Raw genomic sequence first — 20,186 nt, 5'->3', positions numbered from 1 at the left:
CAGACCAACTGTCTGATACTGTGGCTGCTGCAGACAGACTGTCTTCAGTGAAGAGAGAAGGTGACGAAGCTGGAGAGTTGGATGAGGTCTGCTACATTCTAGTTGGAGAAATTTCTAGAGGGATCTGGACAGAAGACAGAGGGATCTGAACAGAAGACAGGGATCTGATCTGAACATAAGACAGAAGGATCTGAACAGAAGACAGAGGGATGATCTGAACAGAAGACAGAGGGATCTGAACAGAAGACAGAGGGATGATCTGAACAGAAGACAGAGGGATCTGAACAGAAGACAGAGGGATGATCTGAACAGAAGACAGAGGGATCTGAACAGAAGACAGAGGGATGATCTGAACAGAAGACAGAGGGATCTGAACAGAAGACAGAGGGATGATCTGAACAGAAGACAGAGGGATCTGAACAGAAGACAGAGGGATGATCTGAACAGAAGACAGAGGGATCTGAACAGAAGACAGAGGGATCTGAACAGAAGACAGAGGGATCTGAACAGAGAAGGAGAAGATGAGACTGGTGATAGAGTTTTTATTAAAGCTAAATGGTAGAGCTCATGAATGTGTTGCAAAAAAGTACTGTTAACTCACTGCGTGACTAAGTACCACTTCTGGTTATTTTTTCCATGCTGATGTTTCTTCCCCACAAAACATTTTGGTGACATATGGTATCTCCATCAACACCTTCAACTTTTGGAGAACTTTTCAAAGAATATTACTACTCAAACTTCCATCAACTGTTAGAGTGGCTAAAAAAAGAGGAAAATCTGTTTGAATATTTTGTTTTAATAGTTGGATTGAGATCCCATTCTTATTTTCTTGTTAATTTCCTCTGGAGCAGACGCAGCATGTGTTTCTGGAGGTGTACGGATGTACTGTTTCCCGTCAACACTGAATGGCCACATTGTGTTGAACTAACACAGTATTACCTGGATTAGAGACAGATTCAAGTACATTACATGCATTAAAGTGAACGGTTTGTGGGGAGATCGCTGGATATGCTTTGGGCCTGAATCATATTAGTTATTAGTTATTTTTTGATGATTTAAACCTGGATAAAGATCTCAACCATGGACGAAGTAAACATGAATGCTAACGGCAACAGTGATGCTGCTCAGGGGAAGGCCTCTTCCAACTCCACCATCTTCACCCGCTCCGACCGGTCCGAGTCCCTGCGGCCTGATGTCGAGACACCGGTCCTGAAGTTCTTCCGGACTCTCTCTGAAGAGACAGACACTTCTCCCGGGAACATCAACAGAAGTCATGGAACATCTGTTGAAGTCAATGGAAATGAGAAGACAGGAGGGGATTCAAGTGCAGTAGGTGTGGTTCAGAAGAATGGAGAATCCACCACTCCCACCACAGTTGTACGGGCCAATGAGAGAGAGGAAGTATGTGGAACAGAGGGCTGCAGGGAATTGGAGTCTGTGGATTGGATGCCACCAGGGACTAGCTGTTCTGTGGATTGTGACAGGAATGGAGGTCTGGCTCAATGGATTCCAGAAGCACAGAGTGACATCATGGACTTAGAGGAGAAAGATGCAAATGGTAGATGTCTTGTCCAGTCAAAAGACTACATCGCAGATAAGAAGACCCATTTGCAAGGAAATGGTGGGTCAACAGACCAATCGGATGGCTGCATTCCAGAAAGGACATCTCACTTACAAGGATATGTGGGGCCAATGGATTCTTTAAAAAATGAACTGAGAGTGTCCATAGACAAACATAGGAACAGTGGAGCATCAGAAGACTGCAGTAGGAAGGAGCCTATAGACACATACACACAGTGTGCTACAGGCAGCACCAATCAGGACGTAGCCACTGACTGTCCCAGTACAGACCAGTCAGAGATAATTGACCAGCAACGTCTGTACAGATCCACAGACAAAAGTCATCAAGATATGTTAAAAAGTGATGAAATCAGTAACACTGATGACAAAGACACCGCCAAGGATGTTCGCAACAACACAGATGAATCTACAGACAAGCACGACATACTAACCTGGTTAACAGACAGTGAAACCAATCCAGCAAGCAGCAATAAACAGGGAACATGTACAGATGATAATCAAATCCAAGACTTACCAACACCTGATGATGATTTGACCAGAGACCTTGCTAACCCTTCTGCAGTAAGAGCTGGTAAACCTCAAGACTTACCAACACCTGATGATGATTTGACCAGAGACCTTGCTAACCCTTCTGCAGTAAGAGCTGGTAAACCTCAAGACTTACCAACACCTGATGATGATTTGACCAGAGACCTTGCTAACCCTTCTGCAGTAAGAGCTGGTAAACCTCAAGACTTACCAACACCTGATAATGATTTGACCAGAGACCTTGCTAACCCTTCTGCAGTAAGAGCTGGTAAACCTCAAGACTTACCAACACCTGATGATGATTTGACCAGAGACCTTGCTAACCCTTCTGCAGTAAGAGCTGGTAAACCTCAAGACTTACCAACACCTGATGATGATTTGACCAGAGACCTTGCTAACCCTTCTGCAGTAAGAGCTGGTAAACCTCAAGACTTACCAACACCTGATGATGATTTGACCAGAGACCTTGCTAACCCTTCTGCAGTAAGAGCTGGTAAACCTCAAGACTTACCAACACCTGATAATGATGTGACCAGAGACCTTGCTAACCCTTCTGCAGTAAGAGCTGGTAAACTTGACACCAGTGGAACACCATCTTCAAACAACAGAACTGTGGTTCTAACCATGATCAGGACTGAACCTGTTTCTGAGGAGCAGCAGCATACATTCGCTGAAACGGAGACTGTTGTTGGTACTACAGGACAGACTGAGGAGCCAGGATGTGGGTCTAGCATTGAGGTGAAGGTGAGAGGGGAGACCTACCCACACTCAGATTCAGACAGTCTCACTGAGGCAGTAGTGGAGAGAGGAGAGACCGATACTGGGAATGACAGGGTGGTGTCTTGTCCTTCTGAAACTATGCTGTCCTCTGAAGTGATAGAGAGAGCACCTGCAGAGGCAAAGTCTACCGCCGGGCTTTCTCACCCAACAAGTCCCCAGGGGCCAACCTCAACCCCAGGTCCAACCAGTGGCCCTCCCCCTGGCACCACCTCCATCCGAGCCACCTTCTCCCTCAGTTCTCCGGAGGAGAAGCCCCTCCAGCTGCCTGCCCTCTTCAGTGGTCTGAGGGTCCTAAAGAAGGGAGCGGCAGGGCCGGATCAGGACATAGTGGCCCTGATCAAACCACCATCACCATCAGACCTGGGTGTGAACAAGCCTGTGAGGAGAGAGCAGAAGATGGTTCGCAGGAGGCAGGGGACTTTCTTGGACCAGCTCTCCCAGTTCCTGAACATGGAGAAGGATGATAACAGTAATATGAAGGAGTCTGCAGGAGAGGAGAGGAGGGAGTCTACAGGAGAGGAGAGGAGGGAGTCTACGGGAGAGGAGAGGAGGGAGTCTACAGGAGAGGAGAGTAAGGAGTCTACAGGAGAGGAGAAGAGGGAGTCTACAGGAGAGGAGAGTAAGGAGTCTACAGGAGAGGAGAGGAAGGAGTCTACAGGTGAGGAGAGGAAGGAGTCTACAGGAGAGGAGAGGAAGGAGTCTACAGGAGAGGAGAAGAGGGGGTCTACAGGAGAGGAGAGTAAGGAGTCTACAGGAGAGGAGAGGAAGGAGTCTACAGGTGAGGAGAGGAAGGAGTCCGAGCCGTCAGAAGAGTCTAAAGAATTCAGCGATGAACCTGAGGAAGGGAGGGAGGTGAAAGAGAAGACAGAGAAGGATACAGAGACAGAAAAGACAGAGAAGGATACAGAGAAAGAGAAGACTGAAGAACGGTCTGTGATAAAGCCTCTGGAATCTTCAGAACCTTCTGAGACTCTAGAACCCTCAGAACCTAAGGAACCTCAGAAGCCTCCCTCCAGTGCGGAGGTGGCATTTGATGCGTTCAAGGCCTTTTTCGTCCCCAGGCCCCTGAGGCGGGACCAGGATGCAGTGAAGAGGAAGGCCTGGATCTTTGAGAGAACCTTCAAGACTCCTGAAAAGAAAACTGATTCAAAAGTATGTTGTCTTGATCTGACCATGATTTCTCTCTATCGTCTGATATGAGTGAATGGGGTAATCAGTTGGAACGTTATTTAACGTTGTTGAAGAGTTCCCTAATGTTGTAGGAACTTTCACAGTTTGCTGGGACATTCATTTCTGTGTTAAGTGCTTAATGCCTGAAATATAGACTGTCTTGAAATATTTTTTAAAATATTGTGCCTCTGCCAGTCGCGGGCGTCGACCCCAGGTGATGGAGAGGACCGGTCCACCCCAGGCCGTCTGCAGGCCATCTGGCCCCCAACTAAGGAGGAGAAAGTGGGACTGAAATACACAGAAGCCGGTAAGGACAAAAAGCAACTTATACACTGCTCAAAAAAATAAAGGGAACACTTAAACAACACAATGTAACTCCAAGTCAATCACACTTCTGTGAAATCAAACTGTCCACTTAGGAAGCAACACTGGTTGACAATACATTTCACATGCTGTTGTGCAAATGGAATAGACAAAAGGTGGAAATTATAGGCAATTAGCAAGACACCCCCAATAAAGGAGTGATTCTGCAGGTGGTGACCACAGACCACTTATCAGTTCCTATGCTTCCTGGCTGATGTTTTGGTCACTTTTGAATGCTGGCGGTGCTCTCACTCTAGTGGTAACATGAGACAGAGTCTACAACCCACACAAGTGGCTCAGGTAGTGCAGCTCATCCAGGATGGCACATCAATGCGAGCTGTGGCAAGAAGGTTTGCTGTGTCTGTCAGCGTAGTGTCCGGAGCATGGAGGCGCTACCAGGAGACAGGCCAGTACATCAGGAGACGTGGAGGAGGCCGTAGGAGGGCAACAACCCAGCAGCAGGACCGGTACCTCCGCCTTTGTGCAAGGAGTAGCACTGCCAGAGCCACCCACCGCCAAAGTGGTCTGTGGTCACCACCTGCAGAATCACTCCTTTATTGGGGGTGTCTTGCTAATTGCCTATAATTTCCACCTTTTGTCTATTCCATTTGCACAACAGCATGTGCAATTTATTGTCAATCAGTGTTGCTTCCTAAGTGGACAGTTTGATTTCACAGAAGTGTGATTGACTTGGAGTTACATTGTGTTGTTTAAGTGTTCCCTTTATTTTTTTGAGCAGTGTAGTAAACAAATATTCACTATGGGTGGAACCCAACGGTAACTTGAGGTATGTGTGTGAGATACCTCTGATTATATAACATATTTAATGATGTCAAAGAGAGATTTGCATGGAAATTCAAGTTCTGTGTACAGGTCTCAAGTTAGGATTTAGGCCTTGACCCATGCAGCCAGCCAGGCCAGCTCTTTGCTGTGTCTAGCTGAGCTCTATGGGTTCAATTCCATTTATATTACAGTAAATTCCAATTCCACATTTGCCTCATTGAAAATAATTGGAATTACAATGTACTTCCTGAATTGGCTGGAATTTAAATGAAATTAAACCTGTCTGAAAGTTACAGTATGCAATAGAGACAGAACAGTAGATAGGTAGAGAGAGCGCGAGAGAGAGAGAGAGAGAGAGAGAGAGTCAATGTTTTCTCTGTAGTATCTCTGTAGTAAATGTAAAATCCCATAGTCTAACGGGAAGGTAATTACTCATACTATACTAATGGGATGGTAAACACTCCTCCACCCTGTCCCTGTGATTGTCCACAGCAGAAGGCTGCCTGGTCTCTAGATGACTGATGTCACAAGGACATTGTTTTGGGACAGGGCTGTGTGTACAGTGGTGCCAGGAACTGTTACGTTCACTTCTTAAATTCTTATCCATCCGATAACACATCAGGTGTGTTTGGCAGGGGCCACTCCTTGTGCTCACACAGGCACCAGCTGATTATCATAGAAATACACAGTACCAGTCAATAGTTTGGACACACCTACTCATTCAAGGGTTTTTTCTTTATTTTTGCTATTTTCTACATTGTAGAATAACAGTGAAGACATCAAAACTATGAAATAACACACATGGAATCATGTAGTAACCAAAAAAAAGTGTTTAAAAAATCCAAATATATTTAATATTTTACATTCTTCAAAGTAGCCACCTTTTGCCTTGATGACACCTTTACACACTCTTGGCATTCTCTCAACCAGCCTCACTTGGAATGCCTGTCCAACAGTCTTGAAGGAGTTCCCACATATGATGAGGACTTGTTGGATGCTTTCCCTTCACTCTGCGGTCCAACTCATCCCAAACCATCTCAATTGGGTTGAGGTCAGGTGATTGTGGAGGCCAGGTCATCTGATGCAGCACTCCATCACTCTCCTTCTTGGTAAAATAGCCTTTACACAGCCTGGAGGTGTGTTGGTTCATTGTCCTGTTGAAAAACAAATGATAGTGCCACTAAGCTCAAACAGTGTCACTAGCAAAGCACCCACACACAATCACACCTCCTCCGTGGGATCGAAACATGCAGAGATCATCCGTTCACCTCCTCCTCCATGCTTCACAGTGGGAACCACACATGCAGAGTTCATCCGTTCACCTCCTCCTCCATGCTTCACAGTGGGAACTACACATGCGGAGTTCATCCGTTCACCTCCTCCTCCATGCTTCACAGTGAGAACCACACATGCAGAGTTCATCCGTTCACCTCCTCCTCCATGCTTCACAGTGGGAACCACACATGCAGAGTTCATCCGTTCCCCTCCTCCTCCATGCTTCACAGTGGGAACCACACATGCAGAGTTCATCCGTTCACCTCCTCCTCCATGCTTCACAGTGGGAACCAAACATGCAGAGTTCATCCGTTCACCTCCTTTGCGTCTCACAAAGACACGGCGGTTAGAGCCAAAAATCTCAAATTTGGACTCATCAGACCAAAGGACAGATTTCCACTGGTCTAATGTCCATTGCTCGTATTTCTTGGTCCAAGCAAGTCTCGTCTTCTTATTGGTGTCCTTTAGTAGTGGTTTCTTTGCAGCAATTCGACCATGAAGGCCTGATTCACGCAGTCTCCTCTGAACAGTTGATGTTGAGATGTGTCTGTTACTTGAACTCTGTAAATCATTTATTTGGGCTGCAATCTGAGGTGCAATTAACTCTAATGAACTTATCCTCTGCAGCAGAGGTAACTCTGGGTCTTCCTTTCCTGTGGCGGTCCTAATGAGAGCCAGTTTCATCAGAGAGCTTGATGGTTCTTGCGACAGCACTTGAAGAAACTTTCAAAGTTCTTGACATTTTCCGGATTGACTGACCTTCATGTCTCAAAGTAATGACGGACTATCGTTTCTCTTTGCTTATTTGAGCTGTTCTTGCCATAATATGGACTCCACAAATTAACAAGACACACCTTTTAATTGAGATGCATTCCAGGTGACTACCTCATGAACTGGTTGAGAGAATGACAAGATTGTGCAAAGCTGTCATCAAGGCAAAGGGTGGCTACTTTGAAGAATCTAAAATCTGAAACATATTTCATCTGTTTAACACTTTTTTGGTTACTACGTGATTCCATATGTGTTATTTCATAGAATTGATGTCTTCACAATTATTCTACAATGTAGAAAATAGTCTAAATAAAGAAAAACCCTTGAATGAGTAGGTGTGTCCAGAGTACTGAGTGGCAGTGTACATCTATAAATAGTTGTCATGAGAATGTTTAGGAGAACACATATAAAGATGTACGGTAACCATATGGAAATGTATTTTGTGATTATACAGACTTACTGCCACCTTGTGGTTAAGTTGTATATTTCATCACGGTCTGCTTGTCCTCCAGAACACCAGGCAGCCCTCCTGCAGCTGAAGAGAGAATGCAACGAGGAGATGGAGAAGATACAGGTCAGTAAAGCACAGTACTACGTCTCCTTTACTAACTGCGACCCAGACACCGACCTGTAGGTCATACAGCTGTTTTTCCTATTCCTTTACATAATATACAAAAATTAGTTTCCTAACCCTAACACAACTCTAACACAGCCCTAAACCTAACACACTCCTAACACAACCCTAAGACAACCCTAACACAACCCTAACACAACCCTAACACAACCCTAACCCGAACACAACCCTAACACAACCCTAACACAACCGTAACACAACCGTAACACAATCCTAACACACTCCTAACACAACCCTAACACAACTCTAAACCTAACACACTCCTAACACAACCCTAACACAATCCTAACACAACCCTAAACCTAACACACTCCTAACACAACCCTAACACAACTCTAACACAATCCTAACACAACTCTAACACAACTCTAAACCTAACACACTCCTAACACAACCCTAACCCTAACACAACTCTAACACAACTCTAACACAACTCTAACACACTCCTAACACAACCCTAACACAACCCTAACACAATCCTAACACAATCCTAACACAACTCTAACACAACTCTAAACCTAACACACTCCTAACACAACCCTAACACAATCCTAACACAACCCTAAACCTAACACACTCCTAACACAACCCTAACACAACCATAACACAACCCTAACACAACCCTAACACAACTCTAAACCTAACACACTCCTAACACAACTCTAAACCTAACACACTCCTAACAATCTTAACACAACCCTAACACAATCCTAACACAACCCTAACACAATCCTAACACAACCCTAACACAATCCTAACACAACCCTAACACAATCCTAACACAACCCTAACACAATCCTAACACAACCCTAACACAATCCTAACACAACTCTAACACAACTCTAAACCTAACACACTCCTAACACAACCCTAACCCTAACACACCCCTAACAATCCTAACACAACCCTAACAGAATCCTAACACAGCCCTAAACCTAACACAATCTTAACACACCCATAACACAACCCAAACCTAACACAACCAAACCTTAACACAACCCTAACCCTAACACAACCCTAAACCTAACACACTCCTAACACAACCCTAACCCTAACACAACCTTAACACAACCATAACACAACCTTAACCCTAACACAACCCTAACACAACCTTAACCCTAACACAATCCTAAAAGAACGCCAACACAACCCTAACCCCAACACAACCGTAACACAACCGTAACACATCCCCAACACAACCGTAACACAACCCTAACACAACCCTAACACAGCCCTAACCTTAACTGCAGGAGGACTTTGGAAAGCTGCTGCGCCAGATGAGAGGGGACAATGAGGAGCGTGTATTCCACCTGGAGTGCCACCTGGCCCGGCTACAGAGCGACCTAGTCCTGGGTGCCCACCACCGCCGTGGAGACCTCCGAGACGTGGCCGTATCCACGGGAGATGACCTCTCACCCCGGACCGTCCACAACGTCTGCGTCCAGACGGACCGCCAGACCTTTATCAGAACCCCTGAGGATGAGGAGGGAGGTGTCAGGCTGGGCCTCCAACCCCCCCTCAACGTGCCTAAGAGACTGGGCCTGGCTTCTATCAGTCTAAATCTGTCTGGACAGGCTACCTCTCCCTCTTCTCCCTCTTCTTCCCCCCTTCTTCTCCCTCCTCCTCCTCCTCCACCTCCTCCTCCTTTCCCAAAACAGACCCAGGGACTTGACGGCCCTCCTCCACCCCCTCCACCGCCACCAGGCTGCAGCCCTCCACCCCCTCCACCGCCACCAGGCTGTGTCCCCCCTCCAGGAGGTCTTAACTACAGTGTGTTGGTGGATAAACCCCACAGGAAGCCTGCTGTGGAACCAGCCTGTCTCATGAAGCCTCTCTACTGGACCAGGATACAGATACAGGACAAGTAGGTGTTACATCTAACTATCAATCAATCAATCAATCAAATGTTTCTTTCCCCAAAGTTTCTTTCTTTCTTGTATAAGATAACAAAATCGTTATTGCTCTTCCATTTGTACATCGTAATCACCATTGTAAAGTTGTTGTTTTTTACTTTGCAAAACACAACAGATAAACCACTGATCCCGCCCACCCCGATGTTCACACTTATCACTGATCCCACCCACCCCGATGTTCACACTTATCACTGATCCCACCTCGATGTTCACACTTATCACTGATCCCGCCCACCCCGATGTTCACACTTATCACTGATCCCGCCCACCTCGATGTTCACACTTATCACTGATCCCGCCCACCTCGATGTTCACACTTATCACTGATCCCGCCCACCCCGATGTTCACACTTATCACTGATCCCGCCCACCTCGATGTTCACGCTTATCACTGATCCCGCCCACCCCGATGTTCACACTTATCACTGATCCCGCCCACCTTGATGTTCACGCTTATCACTGATCCCACCTTGATGTTCACACTTATCACTGATCCCGCCCACCCCGATGTTCACACTTATCACTGATCCCACCCACCCCGATGTTCACACTTATCACTGATCCCACCCACCCCGATGTTCACACTTATCACTGATCCCGCCCACCTCGATGTTCACACTTATCACTGATCTCGCCCACCTCGATGTTCACGCTTATCACTGATCCCGCCCACCTTGATGTTCACGCTTATCACTGATCCCGCCCACCTCGATGTTCACACTTATCACTGATCCCGCCCACCTTGATGTTCACACTTATCACTGATCCCGCCCACCCCGATGTTCACACTTATCACTGATCCCGCCCACCCCGATGTTCACGCTTATCACTGATCCCGCCCACCCCGATGTTCACACTTATCATTGATCCCGCCCACCTCGATGTTCACATGTATCACTGATCCCGCCCCCATATATAGAATACTAGAATACCTAGTTCCACTATTGTCATGCTGATAGAGCAGGTTTTGATTTCCATTTTGATAAGATGTACATTTTACCTGCAGTAGCAGCAAAAAACAGTTGATATTTACCAAGGTTATATCCCCTAACACCCACATCCTGGGGTCCTTTTTCCTAAAGTTCCCTAAGTATGGACAACTCCATCCCAGTGGAAACAGACGTCATTTCAGCGTCTAGTTTTAATTTACATTTGTTTGAGATGTCAACTCATGTGAATACGACAGGAAATCAACAATAACTGTCACCATGTCATTGAATGTATGTTAAACGTTGGGTGATAAAAAAAAAATTAAGAAATCGCATATATTGATGATTTTTTTGCAAATCCAATCAGTTTTCCACATTGATTCACCGTCATCACACTTTATTTTTGTTTTTAAATTATATGGAAACAACGTTGATTCAAGCAGTTATGGCCCAGTGGGATAGGACATTTGTCAGTTATCTTAATATCAAGCAAATACAATATATTTGGAGTAAAATAAATCAGATGTATACTGAACAACATTTTTTAACGCAACGTGCAACAATTTCAATGATTTTACTGAGTTACAGTTCATATAAGGAAATCAGTCAATTTAAATAAATACATTAGGCCCTAATCTATGGATATCACATGACTGGGCAGGGGTGCAGCCATGGGTGGGCCTGGGAGGGCATAGGCCCACCCACTGGGGAGCCAGGCCCAGCCACTGGGGAGCCAGGCCCAACCAATCAGAATTAGTTTTTCCCCACAAATGGGCTTTATTACAGACATAAATACTCCTCAGCTTCATCAGCTGTCCGGGTGGCTGGTCTCAGACGATCCCACAGGTGAAGAATCCGGATGTGGCAGTCCTGGGCTGGCGTTGTTACATGTGGTCTGCGGTTGTGAGGCCGGTTGGACGTACTGCCAGATTCTCTAAAACAACATTCAATTCTCTGGCAACAGCTCTGGTGGACATTCCTGCATATGGAACATTTCTGGGATCTTTTATTTCAGATAATGAAACATGGGACCAACACTTTACATGTTGTGTTTATATTATTTTGTTCAGTGTATGAAGCCATTTTACATCAGCAGTTGTCACAGCACTTTACAGTAACCCGGTCTAGATCGGATCACTTAGCCTGTTCCCAGGTCTGTTAGTGCTGTATAGTATAGCCAACTTCTATGGTCGTTTTCATGCCAAACAGACCTAGGACCAAGCTAGCAATCGTGCACTATTTTGTTCAACCATATTTTGGTTCCTGTTAAGCCTTTTCATTCCTTGTGGGATATGGGTTCCATTGACAAATTGCTTCCATCCCAACCTTTTTCTAGGTTTGGCTCATAAGAGCCTGGTATAAACGTCTTGGGGGGCTGTAGAGTAGACAATATAGTGTCGTCTGCCAGTTACACAGCAGGCATTGATTTGTGTGTCGTCCAATCCATTGGCCATCCTCTCTACTGTTGCACTTTAATCTGAAACCTTTTGAACGAACTTGTACCCACTCACAGCTCTCCATCCAGCCAATGTAGACAACTGCAAACTGTTATGTTATGGGTGTGACTCTGTTAAATTGCTGTTGCACCAACAGCCTCCCTGGACGGTCTTTCATCCTGGTGGTGATTGCCAGAGAGAAAGGAACAGAGAAAATAGCACAACATTTGTTGCTGCCAAATATACTGTCACCTCTGCACTTTTCTTAAATAATTCCCTATTTCTTAAAAAAATAAGTTGAAATTGAAGAAAACGTTTGGTCTCCACACCATGTTAATGGATTTTCAACATTGTAGAACCAATTTATTTTTGTAAACTTAGATTTAAATTGTTTATTTAGAAAATAAGAACGAATGGCATGGACAAAATCATTTTCAGATCTCGCCATAGGTTTTTAGATGCGATTCAGATCTGGACTTGGCTGGCCTGGGTGCTTTTTAATGTGTGATTGGGGTTGTTGTCCCGCTGGAAGATCCACAACCTTCAACAGAGATACAGTATTTGGACACTGAACATTGCACTCCAAAAAACCTTAATAATCTGCCTCTAAATTGAAATTGAAAGTGACTGTCCTGGCCACTCCATTATAGACAGAATACCAGCTGACTGCTTCTTCCCTAAATAGTTATTGCATAGTTTGGAGCTGTGCTTTGGGTCATTGTTCTGCTGTAGGAGGAAATTGGCTCCAATTAAGCACCTTCCACAGGGTATTTTTTATTTTATTTTTTTATCCATTATTTTACCAGGTAAGTTGACTGAGAACACATTCTCATTTGCAGCAACGACCTGGGGAATAGTTACAGGGGAGAGGAGGGGATGAATGAGCCAATTGTAAACTGGGGATTATTAGGTGACCGGGATGGTTGAGGGCCAGATTGGGAATTTAGCCAGGACACCAGGGTTAACACCCCTACTCTTACGACAAGTGCCATTGGATCTTTAATGACCTCAGAGAGTCAGGACACCCGTTTAACATCCCATCCGAAAGACAGCACCCTACACAGGGCAGTGTCCCCAATCACTGCCCTGGGGCATTGGGAGCTTTGTTTAGACCAGAGGAAAGAGTGCCTCCTACTGGCCCTCCAACACCACTTCCAGCAGTATCTGGTCTCCCATCCAGGGACTAACCAGGACCAACCCTGCTTAGCTTCAGAAGCAAGCCAGCAGTGGTATGCAGGGTGGTATGGCATGGCGTTGCAAAATAGATAGCCTTCCTTCAAGATCCCTTTAACCCTGTACAAATCTCTCACTTTACCACCACCAAAGCACCTACAGACCATCACATTGCCTCCACCAGGCTTGACAGATGGCGTCAAGCACTCCTCCAGCATCTTTTCATTTTTTCTCACAAATGTTCTTCTTTGTGATTCGAACACCTCAAACTTAGATTCATCTGCCAATAACACTTTTTACCATCTTCCTCTGTCCAGTGTCTGTGTTCTTTTGCTCATCTTAATATTTTAATTTAATTGGACAGTCTGAGATATGGATTTTTCTTTGCAACTGCCTAGAAGGCAGCATTGCCTAGTGGTTAGAGCGTTGGACTAGTAACTGAAAGGTTGAAAGATCAAATCCCTGAGCTGACAAGGTACAAATCTGTCATTCTGCCCCTGAACAAGGCAGTTACCCCACTGTTCCTAGGCTGTCATTGAAAATAAGAATTTGTTCTTAACTGACTTGCCTAGTTAAATAAATACAATTAAAAAGGCCTGAGTCACCTGTTGACATTGAGACTGGTGTTTTGCGGGAACTATGAAGCTGCCAGTTGAGGACTTGTGAGGCGTCTGTTTCTCAAACTAGACACTCTAATGTACTTGTCCTCTTGCTCAGTTATGCACCGGGGCCTTCCACTCCTCTTTCTATTCTGGTTAGAGCCAGTTTGCGCTGTTCTGTGAAGGGAGTAGTACACAGCGTTGTACGAGATCTTCAGTTTCTTGGCAATTTCTCACATGGAATAGCCATAATTTCTCAGAACAAGAATAGACTGACGAGTTTCAGAAGAAAGACCTTTGTTTCTGGCCATTTTGAGCCTGTAATCGAACCCACAAATGCTGATGCTCCAGATACTAATCTAAAGAAGGCCATTTTTTTTTTGCTTCTTTAATCAGGACAACAGTTTTCAGCTGTGCTAACATAATTGAAAGATGGTTTTCTAATGATCAATTAGCCTTTTAAAATGATCAACTTGGATTAGCTAACACAAAGTGCCATTGGAACACAGGAGTGATGGTTGAGGATAATGGGCCTCTGTACGCCTATGTAGATATTCCATTAAAAAAATCAGCCGTTTCCAGCTACAATAGTCATTTACAACATTAACAATGTCTACACTGTATTTTTGATCAATTTGATGTTATTTTAATGGACCAAAAAATTGCTTTTCTTTCAAAAACAAGGACATTTCTAAGTGACCCCAAACTTTTGAACGGTAGTGTATATTGAAGAGGGTGGGGCTTTAGCTGCATCACTGTCTCACGGTGGAAAGAAAAGTGTGTTTTTTGCCAATTTTAACCGCACACTTGTGGTTTGTGTACATTGATTTTATAATGTTGTATGTTTTTCCCCCACACCACTTTCCCTCAATTTGTATAGCAGGCCCTCATTTCAAATTGAGTCGAAAGCTTTTGTGAAATCAACAAAGCATGAGAAGACTTTGCCCTTGTTTTGATTTGTTTGTGTGTCAATTAGGGTGTGCAGGGTGAATACATGGTCTGTCGTACGATAATTTGGTAAAAAGACAATTTGACATTTGCTCAGTACAGTGTTAATGACAATGCAGAGGATTTCCCCAAGGTTGCTGTTGACTCATATCCCACAGTAGTTATTGTGGTCAAATTTGTCTCCACAATTTTTGGGGATTGGGGTGATCAGTCCTTGGTTACAAATATTGGGGAATATGCCAAAGCTGAGGATGATGTTAAAACGTTTAAGTATAGCCAATTGGAATTTGTTGTCTGTATTTTTTATAATTTCATTCAGGATACCATCAACAACACAGGCCTTTTTGGGTTGGAGAGTTTGTATTTTGTCCTGTAGTTCATTCAATGTAATTAGAGAATTCAGTGGATTCTTAGTGCGTCTTTAATAGTTGATTCTAAGATTTGTATTTGATCATGTATATGCTTTTGCTGTTTGTTCTTTGTTATATAACCAAATAGATTGGAGAAGTGGTTTATCCATACATCTCTGTTTTGGATAGATAACTATTCGTGTTGTTTGTTTAGTGTTTTCACATTTTCCCAGAAGTGGTTAGATTCTATAGATTCTTCAATTACATTGAGCTGAATTCTGACATGCTGTTCATTCTTTTTCCGTAGTGTATTTCTGTAATGTTTAAGTGAAATCACCATAGTAAAGGCGTAGACTCAGGTTTTCTCGGTCTCTATGTTTTCGGTTGGATAGGTTTCTCAATTTCTTTCTTAGGTTTTTGCATTCTTCATCAAACCATTTGTCATTGTTGTTAATCTTATTAGGTTGTCTGCTTGGAATTTTTAGATTCGATAGGGAAGCTGAGAGGTCAAATATACTGTTTAGGTTTTCTACTGCTAAGTTTACACCTTCACTATTACAGTGAAACATTTTGTCCAGGAAATTGTCTAGAAGGGATTGAATTTGTTGTAGCCTGATTCTTTTTTGGTATGTTTCCACACTACTTTCTTTCCATCTATAGCATTCTTAATATTATTAAGTTCCCCTGGCTTTGATAACTCATGATTGAGCATAGCTCCATTCAAGTGGAGTGTGATTTTGCTGTGATCTGATAGGGGTATCAGTGGACTGACTGTGAACGCTCTAAGAGACTCTGGGTTGAGGTCAGTTTATAAAGTAGTCTACTGCCAAGAGATGAGCTATAGGTGTACCTACCGTAAGAGTCCCCTCGAAGTCAGATTCTTGTCCAGTTCTGGCATTTCCAGTATGTCGCCACAGACTTGTTGATCTCCCCCTCTAGGATGGAGAAGCTGTCATCGTTAAAGTATGGGGATTCAATTGGGGGGGATGTAGGTAGCACATATGGGGACATTTGTCCCTGTTGAAATAATTTCCTTCTTAATTTCTAGCCAGATGTAAAATCCTGTTTTGATTCATTTAATAGAGTGGGTTAGGTCTGCTCTATACCAAATTAGCATACCCCCTGAGTCTCTTCCCTGTTTCACACCTGGTAGTTTAGTGGATGGGACTACCAGCTCTCTGTAACCTAGAGGGCAACCAGTGGGTCCGTCTCCTTTATACCATGTTTCTTGTAGGATGACAATGTTTGTATTTCCAATTTTTTTGATGAAGTCTGAGTTCCTTCACTTTGGGCCAAAGGCAAATGACCTCAGACCTTGTATATTCCTCTATTTTTATCACTCTCTCCCCGTCTCTCTACCACTCTCTCTCTCTCTCTCTCTCTCTCTCTCTCTCTCTCTCTCTCTCTCTCTCTCTCTCTCTCTCTCTCTCTCTCTCTCTCTCTCTCTCTCTCTCTCTCTCTCTCTCTCTCTCTCTCTCAGTAAGGACACACTGTGGAACTCTCTTGTGGAACCAGACATCATCAACACCACAGAGTTTGAAGATCTGTTCTCCAAGACCACCTTACAGACCAAGAAAAAACCTCTGTCAGAGGCCTATGAGAAGAAAGCAAAGGCCAAGAAGGTACTGTGAGTCTCCTCTCTGATTCAGGGGGGTTGGGTTAAATGCGAAAGACACATTTCGGTTGAGTGAATTCAGTTGTGCAGCTCACTAGGTTTCCGCTTTCCCTATGTAGCACAATATGGAGTGTCAATGTGTCTGTTGACCTCTAGAGGGGGCTGATGTCTGGATTTACAGTAGCTGAAATGTAGCCTGGAAATCCACATTGAATTCACTTCCACTATTGGTTCGTGTCTTCACTAAATTAACTGTGAATTCAGTTTGGATTCCCAGGCTAACTGATACTATGGTTGTAGTCCAAAATGTAATGTATTCATGTTTTATTTCTGGACGCCAAAACGTGTCTGTGCATTTGCTGATGAAGTCTCCATAGTCATCTATCTATAGTCAGCCATGATGAAGTCTCCATGGTCATCTATCTATAGTCAGCCATGATGAAGTCTCCATAGTCATCTATCTATAGTCAGCCATGATGAAGTCCCCATGGTCATCTATCTATAGTATAGTCAGCCATGATGAAGTCTCCATAGTCATCTATCTATAGTCAGCCATGATGAAGTCTCCATGGTCATCTATCTATAGTCAGCCAAGATGAAGTCTCCATAGTCATCTATCTATAGTCAGCCATGATGAAGTCTCCATGGTCATCTATCTATAGTATAGTCAGCCATGATGAAGTCTCCATGGTCATCTATCTATAGTATAGTCAGCCATGATGAAGTCTCCATAGTCATCTATCTATAGTCAGCCATGATGAAGTCTCCATGGTCATCTATCTATAGTCAGCCAAGATGAAGTCTCCATAGTCATCTATCTATAGTCAGCCATGATGAAGTCTCCATGGTCATCTATCTATAGTATAGTCAGCCATGATGAAGTCTCCATGGTCATCTATCTATAGTATAGTCAGCCATGATGAAGTCTCCATGGTTATCTATCTATAGTCAGCCATGATGAAGTCTCCATGGTCATATATCTATAGTATAGTCAGCCATGATGAAGTCTCCATGGTCATCTATCTATAGTCAGCCATGATGAAGTCTCCATGGTTATCTATCTATAGTCAGCCATGATGAAGTCTCCATGGTTATCTATCTATAGTCAGCCATGATGAAGTCTCCATGGTCATCTATCTATAGTATAGTCAGCCATGATGAAGTCTCCATGGTCATCCATCTATAGTATAGTCAGCCATGATGAAGTCTCCATGGTTATCTATCTATAGTCAGCCATGATGAAGTCTCCATGGTCATCTATCTATAGTATAGTCATGGTGAAGTCTCCATGGTCATCTATCTATAGTCAGCCAAGATGAAGTCTCCATGGTCATCTATCTATAGTATAGTCAGCCATGATGAAGTCTCCATGGTCATCTATCTATAGTCAGCCATGGTGAAGTCTCCATGGTCATCTATCTAGTCAGCCAAGATGAAGTCTCCATGGTCATCTATCTATAGTCAGCCATGATGAAGTCTCCATAGTCATCTATCTATAGTCAGCCATGATGAAGTCTCCATAGTCATCTATCTATAGTATAGTCAGCCATGATGAAGTCTCCATGGTCATCTATCTATAGTATAGTCAGCCATGATGAAGTCTCCATGGTTATCTATCTATAGTCAGCCATGATGAAGTCTCCATAGTCATCTATCTATAGTCAGCCATGATGAAGTCTCCATGGTCATCTATCTATAGTCAGCCATGATGAAGTCCCCATGGTCATCTATCTATAGTATAGTCAGCCATGATGAAGTCCCCATGGTCATCTATCTATAGTATAGTCAGCCATGATGAAGTCTCCATAGTCATCTATCTATAGTCAGCCATGATGAAGTCTCCATGGTCATCTATCTATAGTATAGTCAGCCATGATGAAGTCTCCATGGTCATCTATCTATAGTATAGTCAGCCATGATGAAGTCTCCATGGTTATCTATCTATAGTCAGCCATGATGAAGTCTCCATGGTCATCTATCTATAGTATAGTCAGCCATGATGAAGTCTCCATAGTCATCTATCTATAGTATAGTCAGCCATGATGAAGTCTCCATGGTCATCTATCTATAGTCAGCCATGATGAAGTCTCCATGGTCATCTATCTATAGTCAGCCATGATGAAGTCTCCATTGTCATCTATCTATAGTCAGCCATGATGAAGTCTCCATAGTCATCTATCTATAGTCAGCCATGATGAAGTCTCCATGGTCATCTATCTATAGTCAGCCATGATGAAGTCTCCATGGTCATCTATCTATAGTCAGCCATGATGAAGTCTCCATGGTCATCTATCTATAGTCAGCCATGATGAAGTCTCCATAGTCATCTATCTATAGTCAGCCATGATGAAGTGTCCATGGTCATCTATCTATAGTCAGCCATGGTGAAGTCTCCATAGTCATCTATCTATAGTCAGCCATGATGAAGTCCCCATGGTCATCTATCTATAGTATAGTCAGCCATGATGAAGTCTCCATAGTCATCTATCTATAGTCAGCCATGATGAAGTCTCCATGGTCATCTATCTATAGTCAGCCAAGATGAAGTCTCCATAGTCATCTATCTATAGTCAGCCATGATGAAGTCTCCATGGTCATCTATCTATAGTATAGTCAGCCATGATGAAGTCTCCATGGTCATCTATCTATAGTATAGTCAGCCATGATGAAGTCTCCATGGTTATCTATCTATAGTCAGCCATGATGAAGTCTCCATGGTCATCTATCTATAGTATAGTCAGCCATGATGAAGTCTCCATGGTCATCTATCTATAGTATAGTCAGCCATAATGAAGTCTCCATGGTTATCTATCTATAGTCAGCCATGATGAAGTCTCCATGGTCATCTATCTATAGTATAGTCAGCCATGATGAAGTCTCCATGGTCATCTATCTATAGTCAGCCATGATGAAGTCTCCATGGTTATCTATCTATAGTCAGCCATGATGAAGTCTCCATGGTTATCTATCTATAGTCAGCCATGATGAAGTCTCCATGGTCATCTATCTATAGTATAGTCAGCCATGATGAAGTCTCCATGGTCATCTATCTATAGTATAGTCAGCCATGATGAAGTCTCCATGGTTATCTATCTATAGTCAGCCATGATGAAGTCTCCATGATCATCTATCTATAGTATAGTCAGCCATGATGAAGTCTCCATGGTCATCTATCTATAGTATAGTCAGCCATGATGAAGTCTCCATGGTTATCTATCTATAGTCAGCCATGATGAAGTCTCCATGGTCATCTATCTATAGTATAGTCATGGTGAAGTCTCCATGGTCATCTATCTATAGTCAGCCAAGATGAAGTCTCCATGGTCATCTATCTATAG

The 20,186-nt window shown here is 43.6% G+C and overlaps 1 protein-coding gene across 1 annotated transcript in view; it reads left to right on the top strand.

The window, feature by feature from the left end:
- Positions 1 to 966: 966 nt before the first annotated feature.
- Positions 967 to 20,186, top strand: part of LOC129817763 (formin-like) — a 61,122-nt gene continuing 41,902 nt past the window's right edge. Inside the window, exons 1-7 of the mRNA XM_055873307.1 lie at positions 967 to 2,459; positions 2,685 to 3,491; positions 3,654 to 4,041; positions 4,255 to 4,366; positions 7,764 to 7,825; positions 9,136 to 9,749; positions 16,714 to 16,855. Coding sequence (XP_055729282.1) covers positions 1,081 to 2,459; positions 2,685 to 3,491; positions 3,654 to 4,041; positions 4,255 to 4,366; positions 7,764 to 7,825; positions 9,136 to 9,749; positions 16,714 to 16,855 — 3,504 coding nt within the window. The 5' untranslated portion in view covers positions 967 to 1,080. The remainder of the gene's footprint in view (positions 2,460 to 2,684; positions 3,492 to 3,653; positions 4,042 to 4,254; positions 4,367 to 7,763; positions 7,826 to 9,135; positions 9,750 to 16,713; positions 16,856 to 20,186) is intronic.

Source organism: Salvelinus fontinalis, chromosome 20 (assembly GCF_029448725.1).
Source record: "Salvelinus fontinalis isolate EN_2023a chromosome 20, ASM2944872v1, whole genome shotgun sequence".
In the NCBI taxonomy this organism is placed as follows: Eukaryota; Metazoa; Chordata; class Actinopteri; order Salmoniformes; family Salmonidae; genus Salvelinus; species Salvelinus fontinalis.
Note: the sequence above shows the minus strand (reverse complement) of the source record. Positions and strands in the feature narration are given on the sequence as shown.